Source organism: Hoplias malabaricus, chromosome 4 (genome assembly GCF_029633855.1).
Source record: "Hoplias malabaricus isolate fHopMal1 chromosome 4, fHopMal1.hap1, whole genome shotgun sequence".
Taxonomy (NCBI): Eukaryota; Metazoa; Chordata; class Actinopteri; order Characiformes; family Erythrinidae; genus Hoplias; species Hoplias malabaricus.
The window spans coordinates 51,456,018-51,482,865 of NC_089803.1; the positions used below are offsets into that span (position 1 = coordinate 51,456,018).

General features: G+C 37.3%; 1 protein-coding gene across 1 annotated transcript; it reads right to left on the minus strand.

Moving 5' to 3' along the window:
• Positions 1–21: 21 nt before the first annotated feature.
• Positions 22–14,392, minus strand: LOC136694352 (histidine ammonia-lyase-like). The gene is made up of 17 exons (XM_066667835.1): positions 14,321–14,392; positions 13,845–13,917; positions 12,275–12,341; positions 12,112–12,149; positions 11,845–11,970; positions 11,152–11,291; positions 10,957–11,004; positions 10,725–10,872; positions 8,283–8,378; positions 7,756–7,811; positions 7,589–7,669; positions 6,632–6,697; positions 6,105–6,270; positions 5,789–5,923; positions 4,510–4,618; positions 3,589–3,658; positions 22–592 (listed from the first exon to the last, which is right to left on the minus strand). The coding sequence occupies exons 5-17, from the start codon at positions 11,933–11,935 to the stop codon at positions 521–523; spliced, it is 1,278 nt and encodes a 425-aa protein (XP_066523932.1). The 5' UTR covers positions 11,936–11,970; positions 12,112–12,149; positions 12,275–12,341; positions 13,845–13,917; positions 14,321–14,392; the 3' UTR covers positions 22–520.
• Between the last annotated feature and the right edge of the window lie 12,456 nt (positions 14,393–26,848).

Here is a 26,848-nt window from a genome sequence, read left to right on the forward strand (position 1 = left end):
AAAGTATTCAGAAAACCCAGTCCATTTAAGCCAAGTGATTTAAACATAAACATTTGGACATGCACTGTAACAATTACACAAAAATGTAACATTATTTAACCTTTATCTTGTCTCTGACAGAGCTGACACTACTACAGTACATTTATAAAATGATGTTAAGTTATGCTTTCAGATAATTATCACTGCATTTTTTCAGTTCAAAAATTATAGACTGCAAAAATAAACAGAAATTAAAGTGACAATCTGTTGAAGAGAGTAACATATTAATCACTTAAATAGCATTGTTTTATATAAATCCAGTTATTTTAAAGATTGGATAATTATTAATTATTTTTAATTATATGATGGATGATTATTAATTATATACTATCGTTAATTATGTAACTGTGGCATTTATTCATCAGAGTAAAAACTATTAGGCATAAAAAGATCATGATTTCTTCATTGTTGACATATTGCCCATTTTGTATGAAGTGGGTTTTATTTCAGCGAATAGAGGGGAGCTGGTCCTTAAAAACCTTCACTGGACATTCCTGGACTTTTCCTGACTTTCCTTAAACTGCTCCATATACGGCAGTACTGCGTCCCACACCTAAACACAGACATCAACACACTCAGCACATTAAGTGGATTCTGACCAAAAAAGAAAACATTTCGTGGACATCCCTTATAACTAAGCCCTGTTAACAAAAAACATAAACCACAATTAAGCCCCTTTTAGCCCCTACTGGTTGCTTGTCCAATCTTGGTAGTGGATATAAACAATATTTCTGACTGGTTGTACATTTAATTTGCAAAAAGACTTTTTAGTAAATGGAAGAAATGCTTTACTGCACATCTGATTATGAACTGAAAACTTCAATTAATGTAATTTCAAGGTTCACCAGTTCTGAGAAAATATATCTTAACGTAAGCTTTGTCTTGGAAATGTCTCCCTTATTGAATTAAAGTGCATCTGTTGCTGACACAGATATTCAATTGTGCATACACAGCTTGCGTAATATAAAACATGAAATTAAATAGAATACTCTGGGGCTGTCACACATGATGCCAAGTGCCAGATAGAAGGGTATAAGGGTCTACTCTGCCTTAGAAGAGTAGAAGCTGTTGCTGTACCAAAGGGGGACAAACTACTTATTATTACCCATCATATGCGCCCCACACCCTCTCTGTCTGCACCAAGCACTGTGGCGAATGTGTGTTTCCACTCTGCCCAACAGATGGCCCTCCTATCATTCAGAAGTGGCATGATTTCTGTCCTCTGCACACATATTAAATTCTGACCCTCCTGAGCACATGAGTGATTGAAGTACCAGCATCAAATATCCAAACAGGATTTTATTCATGGTACTTCATGAATACTTCCTTATCCCCCAAAAAAGTCAGGGAAATGCACTCCATTTTGGATTTACATACATTTCAGACCCTCAGTACAAATTCAAAAGGTTGAGCCCCAAAACCCTGATTCGCTCCATTTGTCCTGGTTCCCCACATACAACCCATATTTTCATAGGCATCCACTAAACTCACAGAAAATATGCTCACATCTGCTAGTGCAGTAAATGCCAGTGTAAATGTAAATGTATTTATTAATTACCACACACAGATATGTAATATGGGATGATTTGATACTAGTAACCAAGTTTAAAATTTATTTTCTCATTTGTTTAATTGGGTTCTTTATAGCCTTGCGTGCTTATGTTTTAGATCACATTTATGCCAAAATGTAGAAAAGTCTTTCTAGCACCTCTGTATGTAGATTTTCTCCTACTCCCCCTCTCAGAGGCAAGCGGAGGCAATCCTGGTGTCCTATCTGTCCAGCCTGGTCTTCAAAATAAACCACACCAATAGCTGTTTAAATCCCAGCCAGGAGATAACATATCTGGGGCTAAAGATAAATTCTGTCCCATACCGCAACACGCCCTCAAAGAGGCAGACACTGACTTTCAGAGGCAGTTTGCTTGGCATCGTGGACCAATGCTTTACTATATGAGCAAACTTGGCTCACGTCCCACCTCTGGTAAGTTGATGAATGTCTCTCAAGACTGTGAGCTGGGGTTCCACAGGGTGCAAAGCATTCCCTCTCTTAAGGGTAAGGACATTCTGATCCTCCACGTTGGAGATTCCCCTCGCCAGGCATTCATCCCCCCATTTGGGTTTCCAAGTTCCAAAGACCCAGGGGGCTGGATGTGTGGTAGCAAAAGCAGAACAGGACAGGCTTTGCGCTTGTAATGTGTGCAATTATTTGTCATTGTACAACGCACAACGAAATGTGTCTTCCGCATTTAAACCATCTGTGGCAGTGAACACACACATACACTAATGCACTAGGGGCTGTGAACACACACTCAGAGAGGCAGGCAGCTATTCCTGGAGCCTGGGGAGCATTTGGGGGTTCAGTGCCTTGCTCAAGGGCACTTCAGCCATGGATGTTCCTGCCGGTCCTGGGGATCAAACCAGAAACCTCCGGTACCAAACCTGGTCCTCTAACAATTAGACCAAGGATGCCCCTATATTGTGCCCACTATTTGGTGTTTTTCCATTGCACGGAACCTACTCAGCTCAGCTTTTTTTGCTATTCCACCAGGCAAATCTAGTACCTGGTACTTTTTTAGTACATGCTCACGTTGGGTTCCAAGTGAGCTGAGTAGGGATTAAACATAACATGTTAACCTTGTAGGTTGCTGACTGGCCAGAGAAACTTGTCAATCACGATGTAATGCAGCACAAACTAACCATTGGAAAAATCTCCCAAATACAGCAGAGATCACATTTGGTTTTGTCGGACTCACAACAGCAGCTCATAAAACTGCGCCATGGTCTTTTAAAGAGGTGCTCCTTTGACTGGTGGCTGATGAAAAGACTCCAGCAAGAGGCAGATTAGCAAAATGGAATGTTAAAAACTTTTCTGTTCTGTGAGAACTTTGGCTTGGAGTCACCACTAAGCTTCATACTGGCCATGGCCAAGTTAAGACAATATAGTTTGCTTTCCTGCTGGTAACTATGCACTTCACAGGGAGACCAGCAGGTAGCAAAAGTAATTTAGATTCTGTCAGGGGAGTCCTTGCCTCTCCCAGCATGCCGGACCTGCTGTCTAAAGCCCAGGGCCAAATTTTTCACCCACTTCTTGTGAAAGAATGAGCCTGAGTGCAATGGATCTGCCACTAAAAGTGGTAATGACAATTTAGTACCAGGGCCTCATCCATTTGTACACTGTACAACTCCAGGTGGTGCATTTTTGACACATGGTATGAGTATAAGGGGATTGTCTCTTCTATGCTCAGTCCCAGATGTGCTGTGATTCCTGCAAAACCTTCTGGATCGATGGAGGGCATTTTCTGCCATCAGTGGGTATTGGGCTGCAATGTAGTCACATGTATTGACCCAGAACCTTACTGTTTCAGCAGTGAACTGGAATTGAAATTCCAACTTAGCTGTATGACCACATGGCTTTGGAACAGTGTTGCATCTTTTACGTCTTGTAAGTTGTGCTCCTATTTGAATCTCTACTGTATGTAAAAAAAAATCAAATAGGGATATGTCAAAAGGGAGAGATTGAAACTCTAAATCATTAAAGAAGATACTCACTTTTTCCTCTAGGAGGAGCTTGTGAGCTGCTTCGATGTCAAAGCTCATGACCCTGTCTTTGTCCAACGGCCTAACAGGAAACACAGAGTTTGATCCTGAGTTTCAGTGACATCACATACTGGAAAGAACAATGTAAGACCAATGACATCATCTTAACAGTGACCAGGACAGTCATCCTTTCTGACTCTATGACAGGAAGCTCAGATCGCTACTGACCAGGTCAAGACTGAATGATGCAGCGCTCTTTCATTCTGTAAGTTTCAGTGAAGCCCCAAACACATTTTTAATTAATGCAAAATTCTCTGTTGTTTATCTTCTATGTATGAATGAAAGTAGATTAAAAAAATAGGCAAATAAATGGACAGAACTGGGGGCATGGGCCACTGCATTTATTTTATGAAACGGTACTACCTTAATAAAGTCAGATTAATTTTAAATTATGAAATGATCAAAGTTAATTTAAAGGTACCAGAATTTTCTCTAATTATCATTTATATAATTTATTTTTAAGCACATATTATTGTATATATACTACTACTAGTAGTGTGTCATGTATATCAGCACGTAATATGAACAGTTTTTCCAAATATCATTTACATCAATGTTTTAGATAGCTTGTAAAATTATAGTATAGACGATGATAACTGAGATAACATGGAAACAAATCCGTCACAGGATAGTTCTCAAATGGGCTGAATTTAAATTTACTGTGACAATTAAAAAAAATGAAATAAGACTATTACACAAGCCAAGTTTAAATACAACAAATTATGTGCATTCCATTCAATGATTATTAACTTAAATTCACAAACGCAAACAAATTATTCCATAAGATTCATTAGGTTACCTCAGAAGGTCTATCAGACTATAACATTAATAATTTCTATTTACTATAGTATCATTATATACAGTATTGGTCACCTGACTACGGAGCGCAGGAGCTCATAGACCTTCTCCAGTGGGGCTGTGGTCTTCAAGGGTCGGTGGAACTCTAGGGCCTGGCAGGCTGCCAGCAACTCTATTGCAAGAACTGTGATTATGGAGACAGTGATGATAATTGTGTTATTCAATAACGAAATTACACAACACAGGGGAGGTCACAAACAGTGCTAGGACACATGGGAACGGTGGAGACATATACACTGCCACTGTCTCTTTGTCCCTAAATTAAACACTACTACAGCACAAGACCAAAAACATAAACAACATTAACAATCCTTACATATGAATTAATTACATAAAGAAGAGTTTATTATGAGCTTATTGCTAAGAAAATTATAATTTCTTGCCAGGAATATTTTATAAGGGTTCATGGGTCTAATATTCTGTGATGTTCTGTATAAAGTGTGAATTGATTTCAGAACTGCTGAATCCCATTTTGAACATCTTTTTTCCAGTGTATTGTGTCAGCACTGGGAGCGACAGAAAATCATTCAATCATTGTCTGAAACCGCTTACCAGCAGTGATAGAAAATCATCTTCTTTTTTATTTGTTTATTATTATTATTATTATTTATAGTTTTTTTTTTTTTTTTTTTTCAGTGTTAGCACTGACAACAAATAATTAACTTTGGGCAACATTGTCATTTTGATTACAGCTATTCTGCCTCAGAAGGTGTTTTTCCCATTCTTTTCCCATTGAAGATCAATGCTTACTGTTTCGTGAAGTGAGGTATAGTATACCTAAAATATAAATATAAATACATTAAACATAGCTAAAATGAAAAGTGATTTCAATTTGTGTTGGTCTATTTCTGTTAGGTGAGTTTCCTGTACACTCTCAGAAAAAAGGAACAGTAGAGGTACATTATTATTCACTAAATGTACAGTGTAAATGTACTTTAAGGGTACAACAGGTGGGTAAAGTCCAGTTTTGTTTCTTAAAAGTACTCCAGAAAGAGAGGTGGATACTTGTAATCTTTTCTTTTAGAACCGTGTAAAATAAAACAACATAATATAAGTCATGGACATGAAATGGGGTGTATGAACTCAACACAATTTTAAAATCTACAATTATAATAGAATAAGTACAATTATGTTCCCTAAATAAAAGCACAGAACTGTACCCCTGAGGGTACCACCACAGTGACAGCAAAAAGCCGTCATCCCTGCCATCCTAGTTTGTGTGGGTTGGAGCAAACATCACACTTTTATTTGACCCTGCGATGGGATATTTTAGTAGCTCTTGCTGGAGGCATACCTTGCTCTACATGTTGGACAACCCTAAGGGCTTTCCTGGCTGACCATCCACCCATAGACACATGGTCCTCAGTGGCTGCGGAGGTGGATAGGGAGTCCACAGAGCTTGGGTGACACAGGACCTTATTCTCTGACACTACAACATGGTAAAGAGAAAATACCAGTCAAAGCTTTGACTCCTGTAGGTGAATGTATGTTTTTAGATGAGAAACACAGGAACAGGCTTGATACTTATTTATTTATCCATTCATGTTTAGCAGGGTAAAAAAATGTAATATATATATATTTAAACAAATTTGAACAAAATGTTTTATCACCAAGGGCAGCAGCTGTGCAATGGGCCACCATGAAGCCTGAGTTGAAGCCTCCATCTTTCACCAAAAAGGCAGGAAGTTCACTGAGTGAGGGATTACAGAGTCTTTCTATTCGCCGCTCGCTAATATTTGCTAGTTCATGCACTCCTATAGATAGGAAGTCCAGTGCCTTAAAGAGGAAGTGGAGCTTGGTTAGGAGCATTAGTATTGGACCTTATGTTTCTTAGACTGAAAAATCCTGTGAGTTTTTACTGGAGGCCTCAAAGATTATACAAAGAAAACAAACCAAATCTCTGTCATTTTTTTAGTTCATATTTTAATCATCCTGCAGTTATTAAACTTTGCAGTTGTTTTTTGCAATTAAAAACTTGGCAGCACTGTTTCTCTGCAGTATCTATACTAAAAGAGTCACTGTAAAACTGCTATGAGGTAAATATATGGCAATATATAATACAAGTTTCAATTCAAATATAGAACGCAAATATAAAATCAACCCAAAAATGCAAAAATATCCTTTTTTAACCTTATACCTTGGCAGGATATTCTCCATGGAAATTTCCACCTGAAACAGTTTTTCCTTGATCAGCAAAAACCAGCTGAGGGACTGAAGTTAAAGTCAAGTTGCGATAAAAACTGACCTTTGATATTAAGCACAATTCATCATATCATGTCACTTAAATTGCAAATTTCAAAATCATAAAATGTATATTTCATACTTCTGAATTTTTCCACTTAAAATGTTCTTTCTGTTAATTATAATCTTTTTTGTCTGTCTGTATGTATTCATGATTATTGATTAGAATAAGAATAGGTTTTTATATACAGTGATAAACATACCTTGCATCAACATGCATTGTCCATTTTTATCAGCACCACTGACCAGGAGTACTTTCTAGTTCTACAATTACAGATTGTAGTTCATCTTTTTCTCTTCATGCATTCTTATACCTATTACACCTTGCTCCTCAGTGATCAGGACCCCACTGAATTACACAGTGGAGGATCATCCTCAGCGCTGCAGTGACACTGATGTGGTGGTGGTGGTGTGTCAGTGTGGTACGCTGTTGGCAGGGTATTTTTTTTATCTCTGGGCTATTCTCAGTCCAGCAATGACAATGAGGGCTTTTAAAATTCAAGCAGCCTTGCTGTGTCTGATCCATTGTCACTGCCACCATGTCACTGTCACTGCAGCACTGAGAACAATCCACCACCCAAATCATACCTGCTGTGTTGAGATCCTGACCAATGAAGAGCAGGGTGAAATGGGGATAAAAATGTATGTGTAGAAACAGGTGGACTAAAAATGTAGAGCTACAAAGTGCTCCTGTATGGTCAGTGGATACAAGGTAGGAGGTAGGTGTTCCTAATGCAATTATTCATATATATATATATATATATATATATATATATATATATGAGAGACAGACAGAGAGAGAGAGAGAGAGAGAGAGAGAGAGAGAGAGAGAAGAGCATCTGTAAAAGGATACAGGATTATCTGTGCCGCTGTTCAGTTCTGTGTTAAGGATTTTCTTCACAAAATCAATTGTGTCATTGGCCACACCATGCACCTGTAGAGAGATGAGAAAAGAATCCTGCTTGATTTGTTTTGTTGCAGGTATATCTTCAGACTTGTAACTGAATTGTGAGCAGCTACCTGAGGGCAGCATCGCAGGGTATAAGCATCCTGAACACGATCGTATGCCTTCACTTCTAAAGAAACATAAAATCAAAAAGTACCTGTTTTACATATCTTTACATGCAATGTGTAATAGGAAATAGTGGAGCTCCTAACTTCTACCACAGTGCTTTCTCTCAGTATGTGTAAACCCATTTATGTTTGGCTGGGGAACTCACAGAGCCCCACAAACCATATTATTGTAGAACACTTTAAATAACTCTGTTTAAAAAGTATATTATCTTTTTTTACTTTTTGTATAGTTTTGTTTTTCAAGTCTGATTATACTAACCTCATGACTGAATTATTATTTTTTTAAATGCAATAAATATGTATGTTGTAAATATACACCAATTGCAAATTTGATATATGAATTACACAAAGAAACAAACAAAAATCTAAACTATTCAGTGCAGAATATAACCAATGTTGGTCTTGGGAAAAACTGTTACAGTAAGTGTGTTTTCCAATAAAACATCAACAGGATTCAGTTTTTGTGATTTTACCTGCAATCTGAGACGGGAAGACATCGGAGTGAAGAAGAGAACGAAAACGCTGGGCTACCACAATCTGCCCTGGGTGAGGCCTCAATGCATGAATATCTAACAACGGACAAGATGCTATTACTGGAAAGGACTGTACAGAATACAGGATAAAAAATAATTGGGCACAAGCATGTCTATTAATAAACAACATTAGACACATTGTAGAAAGACTCAGCCCTCTACCATATGCTTTAGCTATTTCCACTATAACACATGAATACCCAGATTTCACTTTAGACTTCCAGTTATAGATACATTATTCCTACAAATGTTTTTGATAAACTGTTAAACAGTGTTATATTCACACACACCCCTCCCGTTAGATAGGTGAATACAAGAAAAAGAATGCAGGTGGGGGCAAGTTTGTCTGACACAGAATTGATGTGGGTTTGGATGGTTAATATAGGACTGAAGGGAGGTGTTTTGGTGTGGTCCTTCTCCCAAAATTACGTCATTTATATAATAAATGAAATGTTTAACCTTTTGCTAGGGTTGCCACATCTAAGTAGTGGAAAACGAGGATGCCCCTGGGGCAAGTGGTGTCTTATTACTACTAATGGGGTAGAGGTTGGAGGCTAACCCTAGCTGTCTACGTTTTTAAACACAGCCTACATAACAACCGATCAAATCAAAGCATCCATCCTCTACAGCAACAAAGAGACCAGCACGCCACGCCTATGTAGGTGCAGGGAAGAGAACACTGACGCAACAGCAGAATATACGTTTATTTAAAGGTGAATGAATATGTGAATGGAAGTGTGTTTTCACGAAAAAAACCGGGACAATAGGCGTCCCGAGAAGGATGATTTTCTGGGACAGACAGTAAAAAAAGAGAACAATCCCCGCAAAACAAGGACGTGTGGCAACACTACCTTTTGCGTGTGATTCCAATTTCTATTTCCGCAGCAGTAGGTGCTTCTTGGCACCAGACCCTCTCTCACAATTATGGTAATCATGACTACCTCTAACCTAACATTGCATAGGGAAACGGGTGCCTATATTGTTCATTGATTTTATTGATTTAAATTAATATAACACTGTGCCACTGAATCATTTTATTTTGAATTGTGCTGATGATAAAATATCATTTTTTACTGCATTAGTACATTCATTTGGGGATCAGAAGCTCTTACCAACCCAAATAGTAAGATATAACAGGAGACCTTTGGAGTGCCTAAGTGCTTGTGTGCAAGATCACTAAACAAAATGGTTCTTGAGTCAGAAGAAATGTGATTGGTTAGCATACATTAGGCAGTCAAAACAGGGAAACCATAAACCACTACAGAACCACCTAGACCTCCATGGCATCCTTGCTTTGACTGCCAGAAATTACTTTGGAAGTCCTGTTTCATAATATGTTCGAAGTGTTGCAATAAATTACAGAATTTTGTTTTGCTTGAATGGAGAAAAATGTTACTGCCTCTGAGAAAGCTTCAGAATGTTATAATGCTCTGCTGCCTCTGAGGAAGATTTCCTTTCTTTTTCATTTCCTGCAGATTTAGGTTATGATTGCTGCCACAAAGGAAACTGCAGAATGTTATACAATACAATTCTGCTGCTTCTGAGGCAGATTCTAAATGAGTACATATTGCACACTTTTTCCGAATCGGTCTCAGATACAGAAGAGCATTAGAATATGCTGCAGAGACTGCAAGTTACATTCATTTTTATTCAAGCAACACAAAATGCTTGATTTGCAGAACTTTCAACTATGAAACAGGACTAAATCTCCAGTAACAATATATTGCACGCTTATTTCTCACACAAACATTGGTTCACAGTCAGAGCTGGCAAACACAGGGGTCTAGGTGGAGCTTTCTCAGTTCATAACACAATATTTGAAAATCTCCACCCAATCATATTCAACCCTGCCTTTTGGCTAGTAACCACCTACATTTGTTCCGCCTCGAAGGCAGTGCTGCCTCCAGAACCATTTTGAGTAGTGATATTGCACACAAGCTGCCTAAGTCTAAAACAGGTCATAAACCGAGTCCTTCTGATTTTGCCTTGCACCTTTTATAGACTGCAGACACTTAAGAATTGTCCCACTGCCTCAACTGAGTTGGTCCAATCACAGTACTGGACCCTCATTTATGTGAGATCACAAAGACTAGGTTAAACAATGTAGACAATGTAAACAAAAGAACAATGTAGTACATGTACTGATTAAATATGGTGAAAACAAGAGTGGAGAAGAAAAGAAAAAAGTGAAAAATCCCAGGGTTTCAGCTTCTTTCACCTGGGAGCGTACAGAGGCTCAATTAAAATGTAATGAAAACTGTTGCTAAAATCTTTCATTCTGAACAGAGCTGTTCAGACAAGGAAAGGAAACTGCTCTGTTGTTTGATCTTTGTGTTACACACTGAGGTAACAAAAAAAACACACCTCTAATAAGAGACTTACCTTTGTCAAATGCCTTATTTGTTCCTCTCAGAGCTTCCAAAGTAAGTGCAGCAATGACATCGGCTTGTCGGGCAATGGCTTGCGCTCTTTCTACTGCTTCAGCACCCAGTGATGTCATCATCTGAGTCCCATTAATTAGAGCAAGACCCTGAAATATATTCCCAGACCATTATTCACACAACCTGAAGAATAGGGATACAATAAAACCATCTTTCCTAGCAGGCATAAGCACCTCTTTGGGTTTCAGTGATATAGGGGTCAAGCCATGGCCCTCCAGTACCTATGGAGGAAAAGAGAAAAATGTTGATGAAAGAATGATGCTCTCTTGAAACATTCTGAATCATAAGCTTCAGTTAATTTTTTTTATCTTAATATATGAGCAAATATTTATGTGTGAGGAAGTGGATGGTAGGAAATTGTGTCTCACAGTTCTTGAATCAGTCCAGCCAGTCTGTGGAGACCACATTCGTCCCTCTCCCATCAGCCCCAGCGTGAGGTGAGCTAGGGGGGCAAGGTCTCCACTCGCCCCTACTGTCCCCTGCTCAGGAACCCAGGATAGACAGGACTCTAGAGAAACAAACAAACATAAAGGTAATATCTTTTGCATCATTAGAAAGAAAGTTTCCTCATCTTTCAACTTGAAAATCTGAGTCCGTAAATACCTGAGGCTAGGAAAACAAGTAATCAGAGGAAATCAGAGCAAACTAATGCCCTGAAATTTTATTTTAGTGTGTGGTGCCTAGGAATACACCCTGGAGGGGGCACCGGTCCTTCACAGGGTGACACACACTCACCCATTCACTCACACACACACACACACACACACACACACACACCAACGGACACTTTTGAGTTGCCAATCCACCTACAAACGTGTGTTTTTGGACTGTGGGAGGAAACCGGAGCACCCGAAGGAAACCCACGCGGACACAGGGAGAACACACCACACTCCTCACAGACAGTCACCTGGAATGGGACTTGAACCCACAACCTCCAGGACAATGGAGCTGTGTGATTGCAACACTACCAGCTGCGCCACCATACCCCCACAACAAATAACATATAATACAAACAGAAAATGTAAATAATAAAAAATATATTAATTTGAAGCTATAAATACCATTGAAAGCTGCTACAATTTTCTGAAGATTCTCCAATGAAATACCACTATGACCTTTGGCTAGAGTATTAATCCTAAGAGCAAGCAGCATCCGAGTCCTCTCTGGACTTAAAGGGGGTCCGACTCCTGCATGCACATACACGCAAAATACACACAATATTTGAAATAAACTTTGTTTCAAGCTGAGAGAAAACAGATAGTTTCAACTGAAATTATGAAACACTGATTACACTGTCAATTATTTTAAATCAAACCATCAATACTCACCAGCACTGCTGGAGCGGACCAGATTCTCCTGCAGCTCCCTGTAAATCAAAAACACACACACACAGAGAGAGAGAGAGAGAGAGAGAGAGAGAGAGAGAGAGATTATTACATTCATACATTCTTAAGCAGATTAAATATCAAACAGAGTTTATATCCAACTTACTTGAGTTGATCATTTCTTACAACAGTCTGTGCAAATTTTCCAAAACCTGTGTTAATACCGTAAACAACTGAAATAAAAACACATAAAAAAAAGCTAATTTCAGAATTTAGCATGAGTTCAACATGAATGATAAAGTCAAAGAGAAAAGGTATCAGAGAAGTTTGCAAAGTTGGAGTTCATTAAAAGAAAATTGGACTCCAAAACAGACATGAAAAACCTGCTAGAGCACCAATCTGTTGCCATGAGAATGCTTTCTTCTTTAAGAGGCAGGAGAAAATAAAGCTTCACTCTTGCCTCACAACAGAAATATATATATATTACACCATGGATCTGATAGAATTTGCAGCTGTTAAGAATCTGTTACTGAGAAAATGTAAGAGACAAATGGGCTTTTGAGTCCAGGCATCCGCATTTTTACTAATCCCATTTGTAAATAAGATTTTGTAAATATAAATCTGTCGATATTTCATTCTTTTGAGGCTTTATTTAACTTACAAAAGGCACAGATAAAGTTCCAATAATATAAATATAAACACATTTAGAACTAGACAATTGACACACACTCCAAAGAAGACGGGACAGAGTCATGTATACCATCACCTTTCCTTTTAATTACACTGTTCGATCATTTCAGAACTGAGGATACTAACTGTTTGCCAAAGTTTGCAAGTAAGAATTTTATTACCTATTCTGGCCTGATACAAGACTTCAGCTGCACCTATCTCTGAAAACACTCTGGATGATGTCTTTTGTTATTAGCATGGAAAAAAAGGTTCATTACAGAAAAAAACTGGAAAACAAAATTGTCTTTTGGAAAAAAGACAAAAGCACATGTGCAAAAAAGCACAGAATCCTTGCATGAGAGAATTTCAGGCTGCATTTCAGACTGCATGATGCAGTGGTGGATTGTTAAGTGGCAAATGTTTGGAAGTAATCCCAAGCTTATGTGGCCTTATTTATCAACATTTATTTATATATAAATATGGGCTCAATGGCCATGTTCATTTACTATCGGGGTCCAGTCTCACCCTACTTGGACTCTAGATTTCCTGAATTATTTCACTAAATTAAATATGGTATATAACAATGACTTGAGTTCTGTACAATTTTGCCATGGAAAATGTTTTGTTTGAGCAATTCTCTCATTATTTTGGCATAAAATGATGAGCAACTACTTATTTTTACTTGCAAAGACTGAGCCTTTGGTGAATGTTCTTTTTATATGGTTTGAATTCACCTGTTTATTGTGTAATGCTTCAAGAATGTGTTGTAAGGATTTTCTATGAATATTACACATTTATTTCATCATGTCCCATCAGTTTTGGAGTGTGTTGTAGGCATACAATAAATTTAAATATATGTGTCTCTTGAAAAAGACCAGAAGCTGTTGTCAAAGCTAAGTGTGGACAAATTAATGACTTAAAAAGCAGACAAAAAGGTAAATTAATTGTATTCTCTGATTTTGCACAGTATTTTCAGTAAATATTTTAAGTAATTTTGGAAAAATACTCCATCTCATTCAACAATTAGAGCTTTTAATATGAAACTTTCATATAAATCAATACTCTACCTCTGTTTTCTGAAAGGACCTTCTCAATGACATTTCTGGCTCTGGTCACAATTTTCTCTGATTCAGAACTGAGCTAAAGAAACAAAATAATTCTACAGGTTCATAAGCTACGCTTTATGACAAACAAACAAACAAACAAACAATATATGTACTGCACAATCCACAGCTTGGATAATCTGGTCAGTCAGTACGTTCATATACTCCAGTGTTATCCAGGGGATATCTTTTTGGATGTGCTTGTTTGATTATATGTGAACCTTCTATACTACATGCATCAGTTTGAGTTAAAAGGATTGTTGCAAGCTGAAACATATTAATCACTTCATTATTAAGTCAATCATCCTCTCAAACAAAAGCTTAAAAAATGTATAGCACCTTTATTTTGCCAGGTAGGCATTTAAAAAAAGACAAAATATATTTTTGTATACTTATATCACTGAAAAGCTGTTATGCTTTACTGCAGATATATAACTAACCTTAATTTTGTAAATCCCCTTCCCCAAATTGACCAAATCAGCAGTGGTGAGGCTATTGCCATCCAAATAGATATACTGTGAAAAAAGAAACAGACTGTGTATAACATACATACATGGGGAGTGTTTTAAATGCCTTTAATAATTGTTTTTAAATATTAAAATATTAAATAATATTAAAATACTAGATGGAGAGTGGAAGAGCTTCCCACCTCAACTTTTGAGTGACTTTTAATAATAGATTTGGTTAAGAATAATAAGCGCTGAACTGAAGTAAAATCAATACATCGTTTTTCATAGGAGAAGAAAAAATATCATTCTTAATATTGAGCCAGTGTTAATCATGAAACATTCATCGAGTAATACTCACATAGTTTAAAGGGCAGGTGATTACATGAAACTAAATAAAACATTGTCAGTTCATGTTAAATAAAAAGCAGATGAAGGATACATATTTGTGGGCAGGGAAACATGAGACTTTCTCCAAGTTCCTCCATGAATAACTGCAAAAGGTAAATTAATTAAATGTCAGCTCTAGTGCAGTAGATCAGTATAATGTCATGAAATATATCCTCAAAGCTAATTATCATATTAAATGGTATTGTGTGAAACAAAGTTTTTAACTAAAATGTGGTGATGTACCATGTGAAAATCAAATTAAACTCGTAGTTACTTGCATTACCTATAAAATGTAGATTCAACTGTCATTTTTGAGAAAAACATTTTCCTGTTACTACCACTGTAAAGGTTTTTTGACTGCACATATCACATCAAACACTTGTTAATAAATAAACACATTTCATTGAGTGATTTATGCAAATTCTTTTAAAAAATAGTGGGTAAATCACAATACTGAAAATGTTCCCAGAAAACATGTTGTAATATGCAGTATAAACAAGAATCTGGACTTTGTTCAATCTATTAATCTTTTATTTAGCTGAAAACATGCAAGAAAAATATTAGTAAAACTATGACAGTTTGATGTCTAAAAGACGTTCAGAATTTGAGAACATAGGAAAAGACAACACCTTGATGGCAGCAGATGTGTGTCTCTAAATCTCTATACAACTTGATTGTGATTTCCTCACATTTTTGCTCGCAAAGGCCAGACGTAACGAATTACATTTACTCACTCTACTGTAATCGAGTACCCAGTAAACAAGGAACGTCCCTGGACGTTCAAAATAGGTCTAAAAGTAGTCTGTCCATCAAGGACATATTTTAAACGTCAATGGACGTCCAAAGTCCATCTTAATAAGTTAGTTAAGTGGTGACCAATCGATAACGTCAGTGGACGTCCAAAATGCGTTTTATACAAGTAATTTATTTCGGGACCAATTAATAACGTCAATGGACGTCCAAAATACGTCTAATAGTCGCCTTTTTAATGTCTGTGTTTGGACGTCTTTTCAACTTTCATTTTCAACCTTAAGAGAACATTGATTAGACGGCAGTCATTACGTTATTTCAACGTTAAATCAAAGGCTAAATGTTTACTGGGTAGTTCTTTTTGTAGTGATGTGCGGAATGATAAATATTGATACCTCCTATACCAGATGTTTATTCTCTTAAATCAATTCTCAAATTAAAATATCTTTACTTTTGATGTTTCAGTCATTTAAGATAACGTGTATTATTAACAGGAACACAGTGGAAAGTAACTAAACTATTGAAATCTTGTTTAAGTGATACACGGTGTGTGGGAACTACTTTTTCTTTATCCAGAAGATGGATAAGAAAATAACATTTCACTATATGCATATATTTGTATATATAATTCTGATGTCCTGTAATATTTATGAAGCTATGATTTGAAATAAACTGCTTTTTTTAGATTTACCAAACACATTAGGTTTATTGACACAAAGTATCTGTATTGGATTGGTAACGCCGACACAACCCTGAATTTTACTCAATACCAAATCATTAAGGAAATTGGTTTCGAACGTACTTCTTTTGTAAATGTAAATAAAAATGCAAGAAAAAAAAAAACATTACGCACTAGAATCTACCAGAATGAATGATGGGCTGTAGAGAAATCTACCTCTAAAATCGCAAGAAATATGGAGACAGTCCTCTTCAAATTCTGAGTTACTCTGGAAATTAACCCCTGGCCATATTTAAGGAACCACTTTGGCATCAAGTGCAAGAAAGGCAACATCTTAATAATGCAGTGTAAGCTGTGTTTGCCAAGAGAGATGCAGCAGCTCATAAAAACCCAACATCAAACCTGCGCATGTAGGGCATGGTTAAATAATTCTTTACCATTGCATCAGTAGTTAAAAATAAGTTTTCCTATTTTAGTAAGTGGCTCAAATTAGCAAAAACACATTAGTGTGTTGGTTGGTATTATTGAACTGCTACCTCTATTTGTCTTTGTGTTACGACATGATCTGCACCAATTAATTTTATTTATCTTCCATACTTTCATATTCTATTAACATACTTCTATGAATTTTTTACACATTTCTCTGTTTGAGGTATTATAGCTCTGTATTTAAAATTAACCCCCCCCACACACACACACACACACACAAACACACTGTTAAAAAAGTAGGCAACTTTTAAAAACCGAGTTAGGATTTATACATGACCTACACTTAAAGCCCTACATTGGAAGTTAATCTTCTAAATGAACATTTTGACATTTTTGACTTACGTAGCTCAATGAAGTCATTGTCCTCCAGCACACTGCTGATGGAGTCCTCTAGATTTAATAGTTTGCCATCCACACACCTTCGGAGCACAAAGCTTTCCTCACCACTCAATCCTTTTCTGGGCTGAGCAGTGGTATAGTGCTGCAGGGCCTCCAAAGCCAGCCAGCGCAAACTTTGAGAACGGTCAGCAAATGGCACTGTCAGCCATTCACCACAAACACACACTGTGACACGGGGCATTTTCCTGATATTTTGAAAATGAGAAAAAATCAGACGTCTGGATGTAAAACTGAAGAAGTAAACTAGCCCAAATCCAAAGGTCTAAGAACAAACTCTAAACTGATCAACCATGGATATTAACGCTCTCTTTAGACTGTCAGCATTTTACCATGACATTCAAACCACAAGCACTGGACATCCCTCGGCATGTAAGGTAACTGTTTGTGATCTAAATTTTAACTGAAAGAGTAACTCAGCGGACTTACTTGGTAACCAATTTGCACACATGATAAAACTTGTGCTGCGTAGGTAACAGATTTTTCACAAAGAAATTAATTATTCATCACTACAAAAATACATTTATCATGAGTATTAAAAAAGATATTTTATGATTTTATATTATATTTTTGATTACATCTCATACGTATTTTTATAAAGTAATATAACATAAGTATTTAAATATGTAAATGTAATATGTAAATAATTATCATTCAAATATAGAAATCATATAGCAATAGATAGTAAACATATAATAGCAATAGATAGTAAACATAGACTCACTCTGGGTTTTATGCCACCTGACAAAGCTGCTGGACATAATTTATTTAAAATGAGAGCTGGCAATTGTTAGCAACTTGAAGCAGCACAAGTTTTGCCAACGCAACAGGTGAGCAAAGTTTAACCTTATGCAAATAAGCAGCTAAGCAATGTGTCAATTTCCAGTGTGAACCATTAAGTTGCTTAACAAAAATTAACAAAAAATTAACAAAAATTCTTACTCATATTCATCTTAAAATATCAAGGAAGTCTATGATGAAGAGTTCATTTTACTTTCTTGTATGTATACTTTATTTTACACATAACCCACTGAACATTTCTTGTCATTTTTGCTAAACATCTGCAAAAAACATTGTCAAAACCTCTGAATGTGACTTTGTGTCTTTACTTACAAACATATGTTATGCCAAGTCAGTATAATTAAGTTGGAGTAACATGTTTGTAAGTAAAACATGAAGTGATATTTTAGTGAAGTAAGTTTTGTGGATTATACTTTAAAATACACCTCAAAAACTGTTTCATTGTTACATGTTTAAGTAAAATCAACACCATTTACAGTGTAGGTAACAGAAAACTAGGCCCTTCATTGCTGGAACAGTTGCCAATAGAAAAAACAGTGTTAAAACAGTCAAAGATAGAAAAAATATAACAAATCCAATGTTTTTTAGTTCATATATATATACAAACAACATTTTATGTCTTAATACACATTCCATTGTTAGAGATTCAAAATATGTTTGGCCTCCTCACTAGCCTTGTAATATCTAGAATGTGTATAAGAAAAACAAGATTCAGAGTATGTTGTCTTTTTGTGTGTAAATGGATTGCAGCGGTCAGTAACTCTTGAGGATGAAGGTCTAGTGCAAGTATGGAGAGGGGACAAGCTGTGAGCAGATAAAGAAGAAGTGAATTCCTGGTGGATCCCATGGCTGGGGAGGAGTGTAAATCAGAGCAAAGGAAAGAGTTAGGGAGGGGTGTATAAAATACACACACTCAGGCCAGAATCTTATGTCATCACTAGATTCCCACATGCAGTAACAGTAGGCTACATCACTATGGGAGGTAAATCCTGCCAAAATTAAAACTGAAGTGAAAACTATTTCTTTTTCCAAACGTGTGCGCAAATATCATGACAAAATTAAAAATTAAATGATATAATGTCATTTGCAATTTAATTTTTCACTCAAGCATGTGTCAGAACTGATAAAATTACACATCTATCACAGAAGCTCCGCCCAGCAGCTCTGCAGGTATCACGTGCCCCACCCACTGCTAATCAGCATATATTTACATGTTGTTCAGCCTGAAAATGAAAAGGCAAATTGAAAAATGAAAAATTGATCGGCAGTGGTGCTTTTCGTTTTCATTTTGATTAGTGAAACCACCTACAGAGCTGAAAACGGAATCTTAAACGGAATCTTTTATTTTTCCATTTTCGTTTTAATTTGGTCTCATTTGCTACATTCTGCACTTGATGAAAAGCTATATGCGTATTTCATTGTAATTTTAACTTTGAATCTTTTTATCCAGTTCATGAAGGAAAAACAAAGCCAAAGTGGTGTTTGAATTTTCTTTTCCTCATTATTCTTTTCATTTTAGATTTGATTTGACTATGAAATACCAGTATAGTTGTGAAAATGAAATGACAAAAAGCTTTTTTAATTGTAATTTTGGCAGGATTTACTGTGATTACACCGAGGGCAGGATCAAAATCCCAAATTCCAAAGTAGATCTGCTCCAGAATGGAACTTCCTCACTGAGGAATATACCGGCTGGAGCACCGCTATCAATGATGCCAATGTTTCAACTTCATCCTGTTTCCTTATTCTCTGATGACACACCCTGTTCATTTTATGACTGAGCACAGTAAATATATTGCAGATAGACAAGACAACTTTCTTCATTCATTCATTCATTGTGTAACCACATATCCAGTTAAGGGTTGCGGTGGGTCCTGAGCCTATCACTGGGCACAAAGCGGGTGGGGGTGCCAGTTGACTAATTTATTTATATGGAATATTTGAAAGACAGCAAGTGTCAACCAGAGAGCTTCACATTAAGAAAATCAAAGAAATATAACAACAGGTATGTAGTTGTGTCTAATATACATTTGAATAAAATAAAATAAAATCACCTCAACTAAAGTAAAGCAATAAGAATGATAAATATAAAATAAAAACGTATATATAAGGCAATTGTGCAAGTGAAAGGCATCTGGGACACCAACAAAACAAAGTGATTAATGCATAATCTTTAAGAAACACTAAACACACAGATGAATAATAAAGTTTTAATGTTTGCCTTCTGTGTGGAGTTGGTGTGTTCTCCCTGTGTCCGCGTGGGTTTCCTCAGGGTGCTCCGGTTTCCTCCCACACTCCAAAAACACACGTTGGTAGGTGGATTGGCAACTCAAAAGTGTCCGTAGGTGTGAGTGTGTGAGTGAATGTGAGTGTGTGTGTGTCGCCCTGTGAAGGACTGGCGCCCCCTCCAGGGTGTATTCCTGCCTTGCACCCAATGATTCCAGGTAGACTCTGGACCCACTGAATTGGATAAGGGTTACAGATAATGAATGAATGAATGAATGAATGTTTGCCTTGAAAAGTACAGGGGAAGACTATGTAACGTGGAATACCATTTCAGAGTTTATGTGCAGTAAATGAAACTCATACTGAAAAATCCTTTTGAGCTTTACCTGGAAGCATGGGACATCCGGTTAGAGCTGGTCTGTGGAATATGATTGAGATGGGCGGTAAAAAACAAGCATGTCAGATATGTAGCTGGGTGCCATACAGTGGCGGATGCCGGTCTTTCAAGGAGGGGAAGCTCAATTTCGGCCTACATCATAAAGTGTCCTCTCAATGGCCAGCAGAGCTAGGCTGCTTAAACGGCCTTGGCCCATGTGAAGTGTGTCCACCTGTGCTACCACGGATCTCTACACCAAAGGGTCGCTGATTCGCTCATTTCGCTGTCAATCAAAAAGGGATTCGGCCTCAGACAGATCATCCAATCATCATGCAGAAGCTGAGCGTCTGGGGCAGCCGAGGCCAGCCCACTGGCCAAAATGTGGCTTAAACAAAATGTGTTTAAGTTGTGAAATACTTCTAAGATGGAAAAAAAACATGCTCGTGATGAGCCCTGTCAAAATAGATTTCTCCTTTAAATTCATCCAGTGATGATATATCTGTTATTTTTTCATGTAATTAAGCAAATGAAATTATATATAGCATATGGTGGCGCAGCAGGAAGTGTCACAGTAACACAGCCCCAGGGACCTGGAGGTTGTGGGTTCAAGTCTCCCTCTGGGAGACTGTCTGTGAGGAGTTTGGTGTGTTCTCCCTGTGGCCGCGTGGGTTTCCTTCAGGTGCTCCGGTTTCCCACATTCCAAAAACACACATTGGTAGCTGGATTGGCAACTCAAAAGTGTCCGTAGGTGTGAGTGAGTGTGTGTGTTACCTGTGAAGGACTTCAGCGTGTGTTCCCGCTTGTGCCTCTGGCCTCTGGCACTGGACACATTGCAACCCTGAATTGGATAAGCGGTTACAGACAATGAATGAATATATAAAACATATTAAGAATATTCAAAATTGTGTTGTTTATTGGACATTCTCTGGGTACTTTGCTTAGCAAGCATCACTGTATAGATAGATAGAAAGATAGTGAGAGTGAGAGAGAGAGAGAGAGAGAAATAAAGATAAAGACAGAAAGAGACATTTGTTGCCCATTTAATAACTTTAAACAATGGCCATCATAGATTTAAACTCATTTAACCTTTCAGCAACACATTGTGTTGTCCATTCTTTTTCCAATAACTAAAAATAACAAATGCTCCTGCATGAAACAAACTCCCCTTTTGATGTCATCATGGAATAAAATCCCCACACCCTGTTTCCTTTGCAATACACACAAACATATGCCCTCAAAGCCTGAGAAACGCACTAAACACTCTGGAAAATTTAAACAATTTCACATGGTAATTTTCCAATACCTACATCCTCTCAAACATGCAGAGGCCAAAGTGCCCTCACTGCTGCTGCTGGATCATTGGATCTCAAGGTGATCCAGACTGCCGGTTTTGCCTGGGCAAACAGAGTTTGAAGGCTTTGAAGGAGGAGATTGTAAAGAGGCTGGAGGAATGTGCAGGACAAACAGCCTGGCTGAGGAGAGTACAGCATGACTAGGGACAGGAATTATAGTCCAGGCAGAAGCTGCCTAACACCTGTCAGCGCCAGTGAGGGTATGGGAAAATCTGTCTATCTGCCCACAACTGTTAGATTTGTCTAGGACATGATTTTAAATTACTCCCTACAGTAACACAGTATGATGCTAACATAATAAACATGGGTATTTAGTGTTCTCCTCCAAGCATATTAAGCTTTTTGTTTTTTTCTGTTAGTTATTTGAAATGATGAAGCCTTCAATTGTCTTAGAGGAAGTACACTTCCTCTCATTGTCCATTTTATCAGCTCCAATGACTATACAGGAGCACTTTGTAGTTATACGATTACAGATTCAGTCCATCTATTTCTCTGCATACGTCAAAGATTAGGACCACCACATGTATTATTCGGGTGGTGGATCATTCTAAGTGCTGCAGTGACACTAACATGGTTGTGGAGTGTTAGTGTGTGTTGCTGTGGTACTACTAGATCAGACACAGCAGTGGTGCTGGAGTTTTTAAACACTGTCCGCTTACTGTCCACTCTGTTAGACACACCTACCTTGTTGGAAACTCAGAGACAGTAGCTCATCTATTGCTACACAGCATTCTAGCAGTCCTGCTATGTCTGATCCAATTGTACCATGAATATGAAAATGAAATAAAACCAATATCTGTGATTTGTCAGTTCTATTGAATAGTTTATATTTCTGACAACAAAAGTACAATGTTCCAGTGTTTTCACAGACCCACTTAACTGTATTTTGTAAGTATAAACAAGCTTAATGGCAGCATGTTTTTCTCTAAAATTCCATTGTACACCTCTATATCAATGGTAGTTTCTGACACATACGTGCCACCTATGCTGTGAGCGTTGTTTACCTTCATATCATGAGAGATGTTGGCGTTTGCACCTTTTACTGATAACAGTCTGAATGGTCCCTTTCATCTTTGACACAGAGAACTGATGTCCAATTTTCCTGAAAACAAGGACTCCTCTGATAACAGCACACATTTCCACTGTCCTTAAAGGGTATGTCTACGATTGTGGGAAACTGCAATTCTGGTTTGTTTTTGTTCAGAAGCTCTTTTAAGGTGGACAGTGTGTAAGAGGAAAAAAACTGACTCTCATTTGTATGTAACTAAATTTTAACGTCTGTAAGTTTTACTTATGTTTGAATTACCAAAGAAACTCGTGCTTAACTTGAGTTGTATAGTTTTTTAGTATCTGCACTGTGTTTACATTCATGAAGTTAGCACCCTCCCAAATTTTTCCACATTAAGTATTCCCAAACTGCCAAAAAATGTCAATATTTCCCACCTATGGAGAAGGAACAGAGCAATATCCTTATCTTGGTCGGTGCTTTCCAACGCTTGGAGATCTCTTTATTGATTAAAATACTCCAGATGCCTTTTCAATGCTTGAGCAAGTTAAGAGAACTGAGAGCTAGAAAATGGTAAGGAAACCATTTATTTATTTTAATTATTACAATTGTTAACATCTGTAATTCTGCACAGGAGTATCTTTCTCCTTGCTTACTAGTGATTCAACTTGCATTTTTTGATGCAGAAGTTTTAAGAAGTACTCCTGAGCCCTTGAGCTGTTTAACAATTCTGTCATTAAACCTGGCGTTGAACCATGACCTATGTTTGCTTGCAAAGACTTTATTGCTTTTATATTTCTCTAAGTGTGGAGCAGTTCTAATCTGCATTTTCTATAAACCTTTCACACCTATTTAGCCTCTGTCCCTTTTTGTGTGGTTGTGTGTGTGTGTGTGTGTTGCAGGAATCTAATTCTAAATGTATTTATATTTACAAAATACAATCAAGTTGGCAAGCCAAAACACTGGAAATTTTTTTAGTTTAGTTTTTTACTTTTGTCAGTTAAATGAAGGTTCATGAATATGTTATAGTTATAAATAAAACTATATGTTATACAGTTTTATTTATAAGCTTAATTTATGTAGTTTTAATTGCCATATATAATCAGCTTTTAGCAAATTCTCCAAATTGTTCACACTGTGTTTCCAGCTATTTGTTTTCACAATTTGTTCTACATTATTAGAAATGAAAGAAATTACAAAAAAATGACTGTAGGAGAACAAAGAACTGAGAACATGGTCTAGAACTCTAGGTGATCTTTGATTAAGAAAACTATGAAACATGTACGAGATTAGATCTTTGTCTTATATAGATCTTCTTTCCTATGACAAAATCTTTGTCATAGGAAACAGCGCAGAGAAGGGAAATTTACTCCTCCCAAACTTCCGTGATTTTGTAAGTACATTAATAATAATAATAATAATAATAATAATATATATATATATTGTTATTTTTTTTTTTAATGTACTGCAATAATTATCAACTGTACAGATACATTTCCATACTATCCAGATCTTTCTTTCATTTAATGAGTGCATTCAGCTATGTTTTGCATACATTTCTACAGTATGTATTCCATATTGGTGCGCACACACACACACATCTTGTATACGTAGGAAAGCACTTCTAATTGAACAACATGGTCTAATGTATATATGTTTATAGTGTGAATATATGTATCTGTCGCTAATAGAAAATGGAGATTACTATCAGATATTAATGAGTAAATAAACCCTAAATTAAATTAATTTTTGTAGAATAATCAGAATTCAATCACAAGTTCAGTTGTGTATTCTATTGGTGCAATATTTACTTTTCCACAAAAATAAAAAAAAGATAAACTGCAGTTTCTTTTATTTAGGGGTCTGAAAAATCCAGGGAGCTGAAACTGTGGCCACAACCCCACCATCTACATTCTCTGTATTTGAGTAACCATTACACACAAAGTTCCTTTCACAAGGTTCTTTGTACAGTAACCCAGAGATTTTCTCCAGTTGACCTGGAGGATCTGTATGTGTGAACACAAACACCTGCAATATATATCCCAGACTTTTACGCAGACTTTATCCCACTAGTGCCTTGGTAGAATCTTGGGGTAAAGTCAGAGTAAGTGCATGTGTGAATAGAGCCACTAATGTCCCAGAGTATCTCCTGCATGTGCTGCACAAACACTGCTCACTTTTCCTGCTGCTGGAACTCATCTGACACAGAAAATCTCCTGGTATACACTACATGTGTGAAAGAACTACTAGGAGCTCATCTACGGACCTGATACTCTGGAGTTTCTTCTGAGTACATATGTGAAAGAGGCTTTAGCAACTGCAAAAATGGTTGTAATTTCCATACAAAACAATAATAATAATAATAATAATAATAAATATATAAATAAGACTAACAGAATAAAAGTAACAAAATCTAAAAATCACAAAGCATAGAAAGAACTAGAACATTACTGAGAACACAGAGACACAAAGAAGCAAGGACATGGATCATGATGGAAATTACAAAAAATATGACAAGGCCAGGGAAAAATTAAAGACAAGTGGTATAAATGCAATAAATCCACGTTGAACAACCAATTGGCTGACCATGAAGACCAACCACGCCCGTGTGCAACACATGACATGGGCAGGCTAAGGGAGGAGCAAGGTTGGAGTAACAGAACCAATACAACAGTAAAAGCACATGGAAGGAGATAAACAAGGCAAGGCAGGGACAGGATGTTACAGGTTGCAGATGTATAGACTATTACTCATTCATATGCTTTTCCGCTACTTCTGAGCAGTATGCTTTACCCGGGTGTTCCAGACTGGAAATGGCCTTTGGCAGGCCTCCACCCATGCGCACCATTTCCTCCTTTAGAAAGAGAGGGATCGCCCTACTCCTGTTCCTGGGGAAGGTTCTGTTGGCTGCTTCCTGTGCCCCTCTCACTCTTTGAATAAACAGAATATTTCTAGGCCGTTAAGAACTGTCGAAACCCCCAAGCTCTACAAAACAACAAAAATCTATTTTCCCCTGCACCCCCATGATTCTCTTCCACTTAAATCCTTCCTCAGATTTTTTGCTCCTTAGATTTTTTGTTTTTTTGCTCTGAGACTCTTATAGCCAACACTAAGAATAGACTAAAAATAAAACGGGACATATTGTATCCTCCATCCTGCATTGTTTCTTCAAGCTCCATCCACCACTCCACTTCCAGGGAGGAGGCCTGTCAAGGAGGACGATCCCAGGAGACAGAGGCTCTTTGTTGGGTAAAGTTGCGTGGGTAGGACCCCTGGGGTGAATGAACAACTGGTATGGATCTCTTGTCCAGGCTGTATCAGTCACTTAAGAGAGCTTTACAGTTGTCTGCACTGATAAGACCACAAGGCTCTGGGATATCAGGCCAGACACAGATGACCAAATCGAAAGATGACTGAGAGTCAAAGGTCATCATTAAGCTCCTCCAATTAGACAGGATCTCATCAACACTGATACCAAGGGAATGTTCCATTGTTCTTTCTCAAAGCTGTGCCCCAAAAACCTGCCATAGTATGAACTGCATACACAAGAAATCAGCACTAAAGACATGACTGGGAGCCATGGCCTAATGGATAGAGAAGAGGGCTTAGGACCATGATCGGTGGAAGTAAAGGAACAACACTGTCCTCCTCCCTCAATCCACAGCTGAGGTGCCCTTGAGCAAGACACAACTACACCCCGGGTGCCGGGGGTGGCTGCCCATTGCTCTGGGTGTGTTCACAACTCCGTAGTGCACTAGTGTGTGTGTATTCCCTGCTACAGATGGGTTAAATAATTGCACATTACATTATGACCACACGGTTTCATGGTTTTTAAGTATTGATTCTGTACTTACTGTCACTGGATTAACAAACCCCATTGTAAAATCCACCTATTACTGACATATGTGTTTAAACTCCAGCTTTTATGCTCTCCACTTATATATTTAAAAGAAAGTTAGCCACCCAACGGACAAATAAATATATTTTGCTTATAGGCATTTATATCCTACACAAAAAATAAACAAATAAACAAATAATTTTAAAAAACATTACAAAT

Coding starts and splice junctions, on each gene's coding strand:
- LOC136694352 (XM_066667835.1), bottom strand. CDS start 11,935: ATGCTGCTTGCTCTTAGGATTAATACTCTAGCCAAAGGTCATAGTGGT. Junction 11,292..11,844: donor AATTGTAGCAGCTTTCAATG/GTATTTATAGCT, acceptor TTGTTTCTCTAG/AGTCCTGTCTATCCTGGGTT. Junction 7,670..7,755: donor CCCTGCGATGCTGCCCTCAG/GTAGCTGCTCAC, acceptor ATCTCTCTACAG/GTGCATGGTGTGGCCAATGA.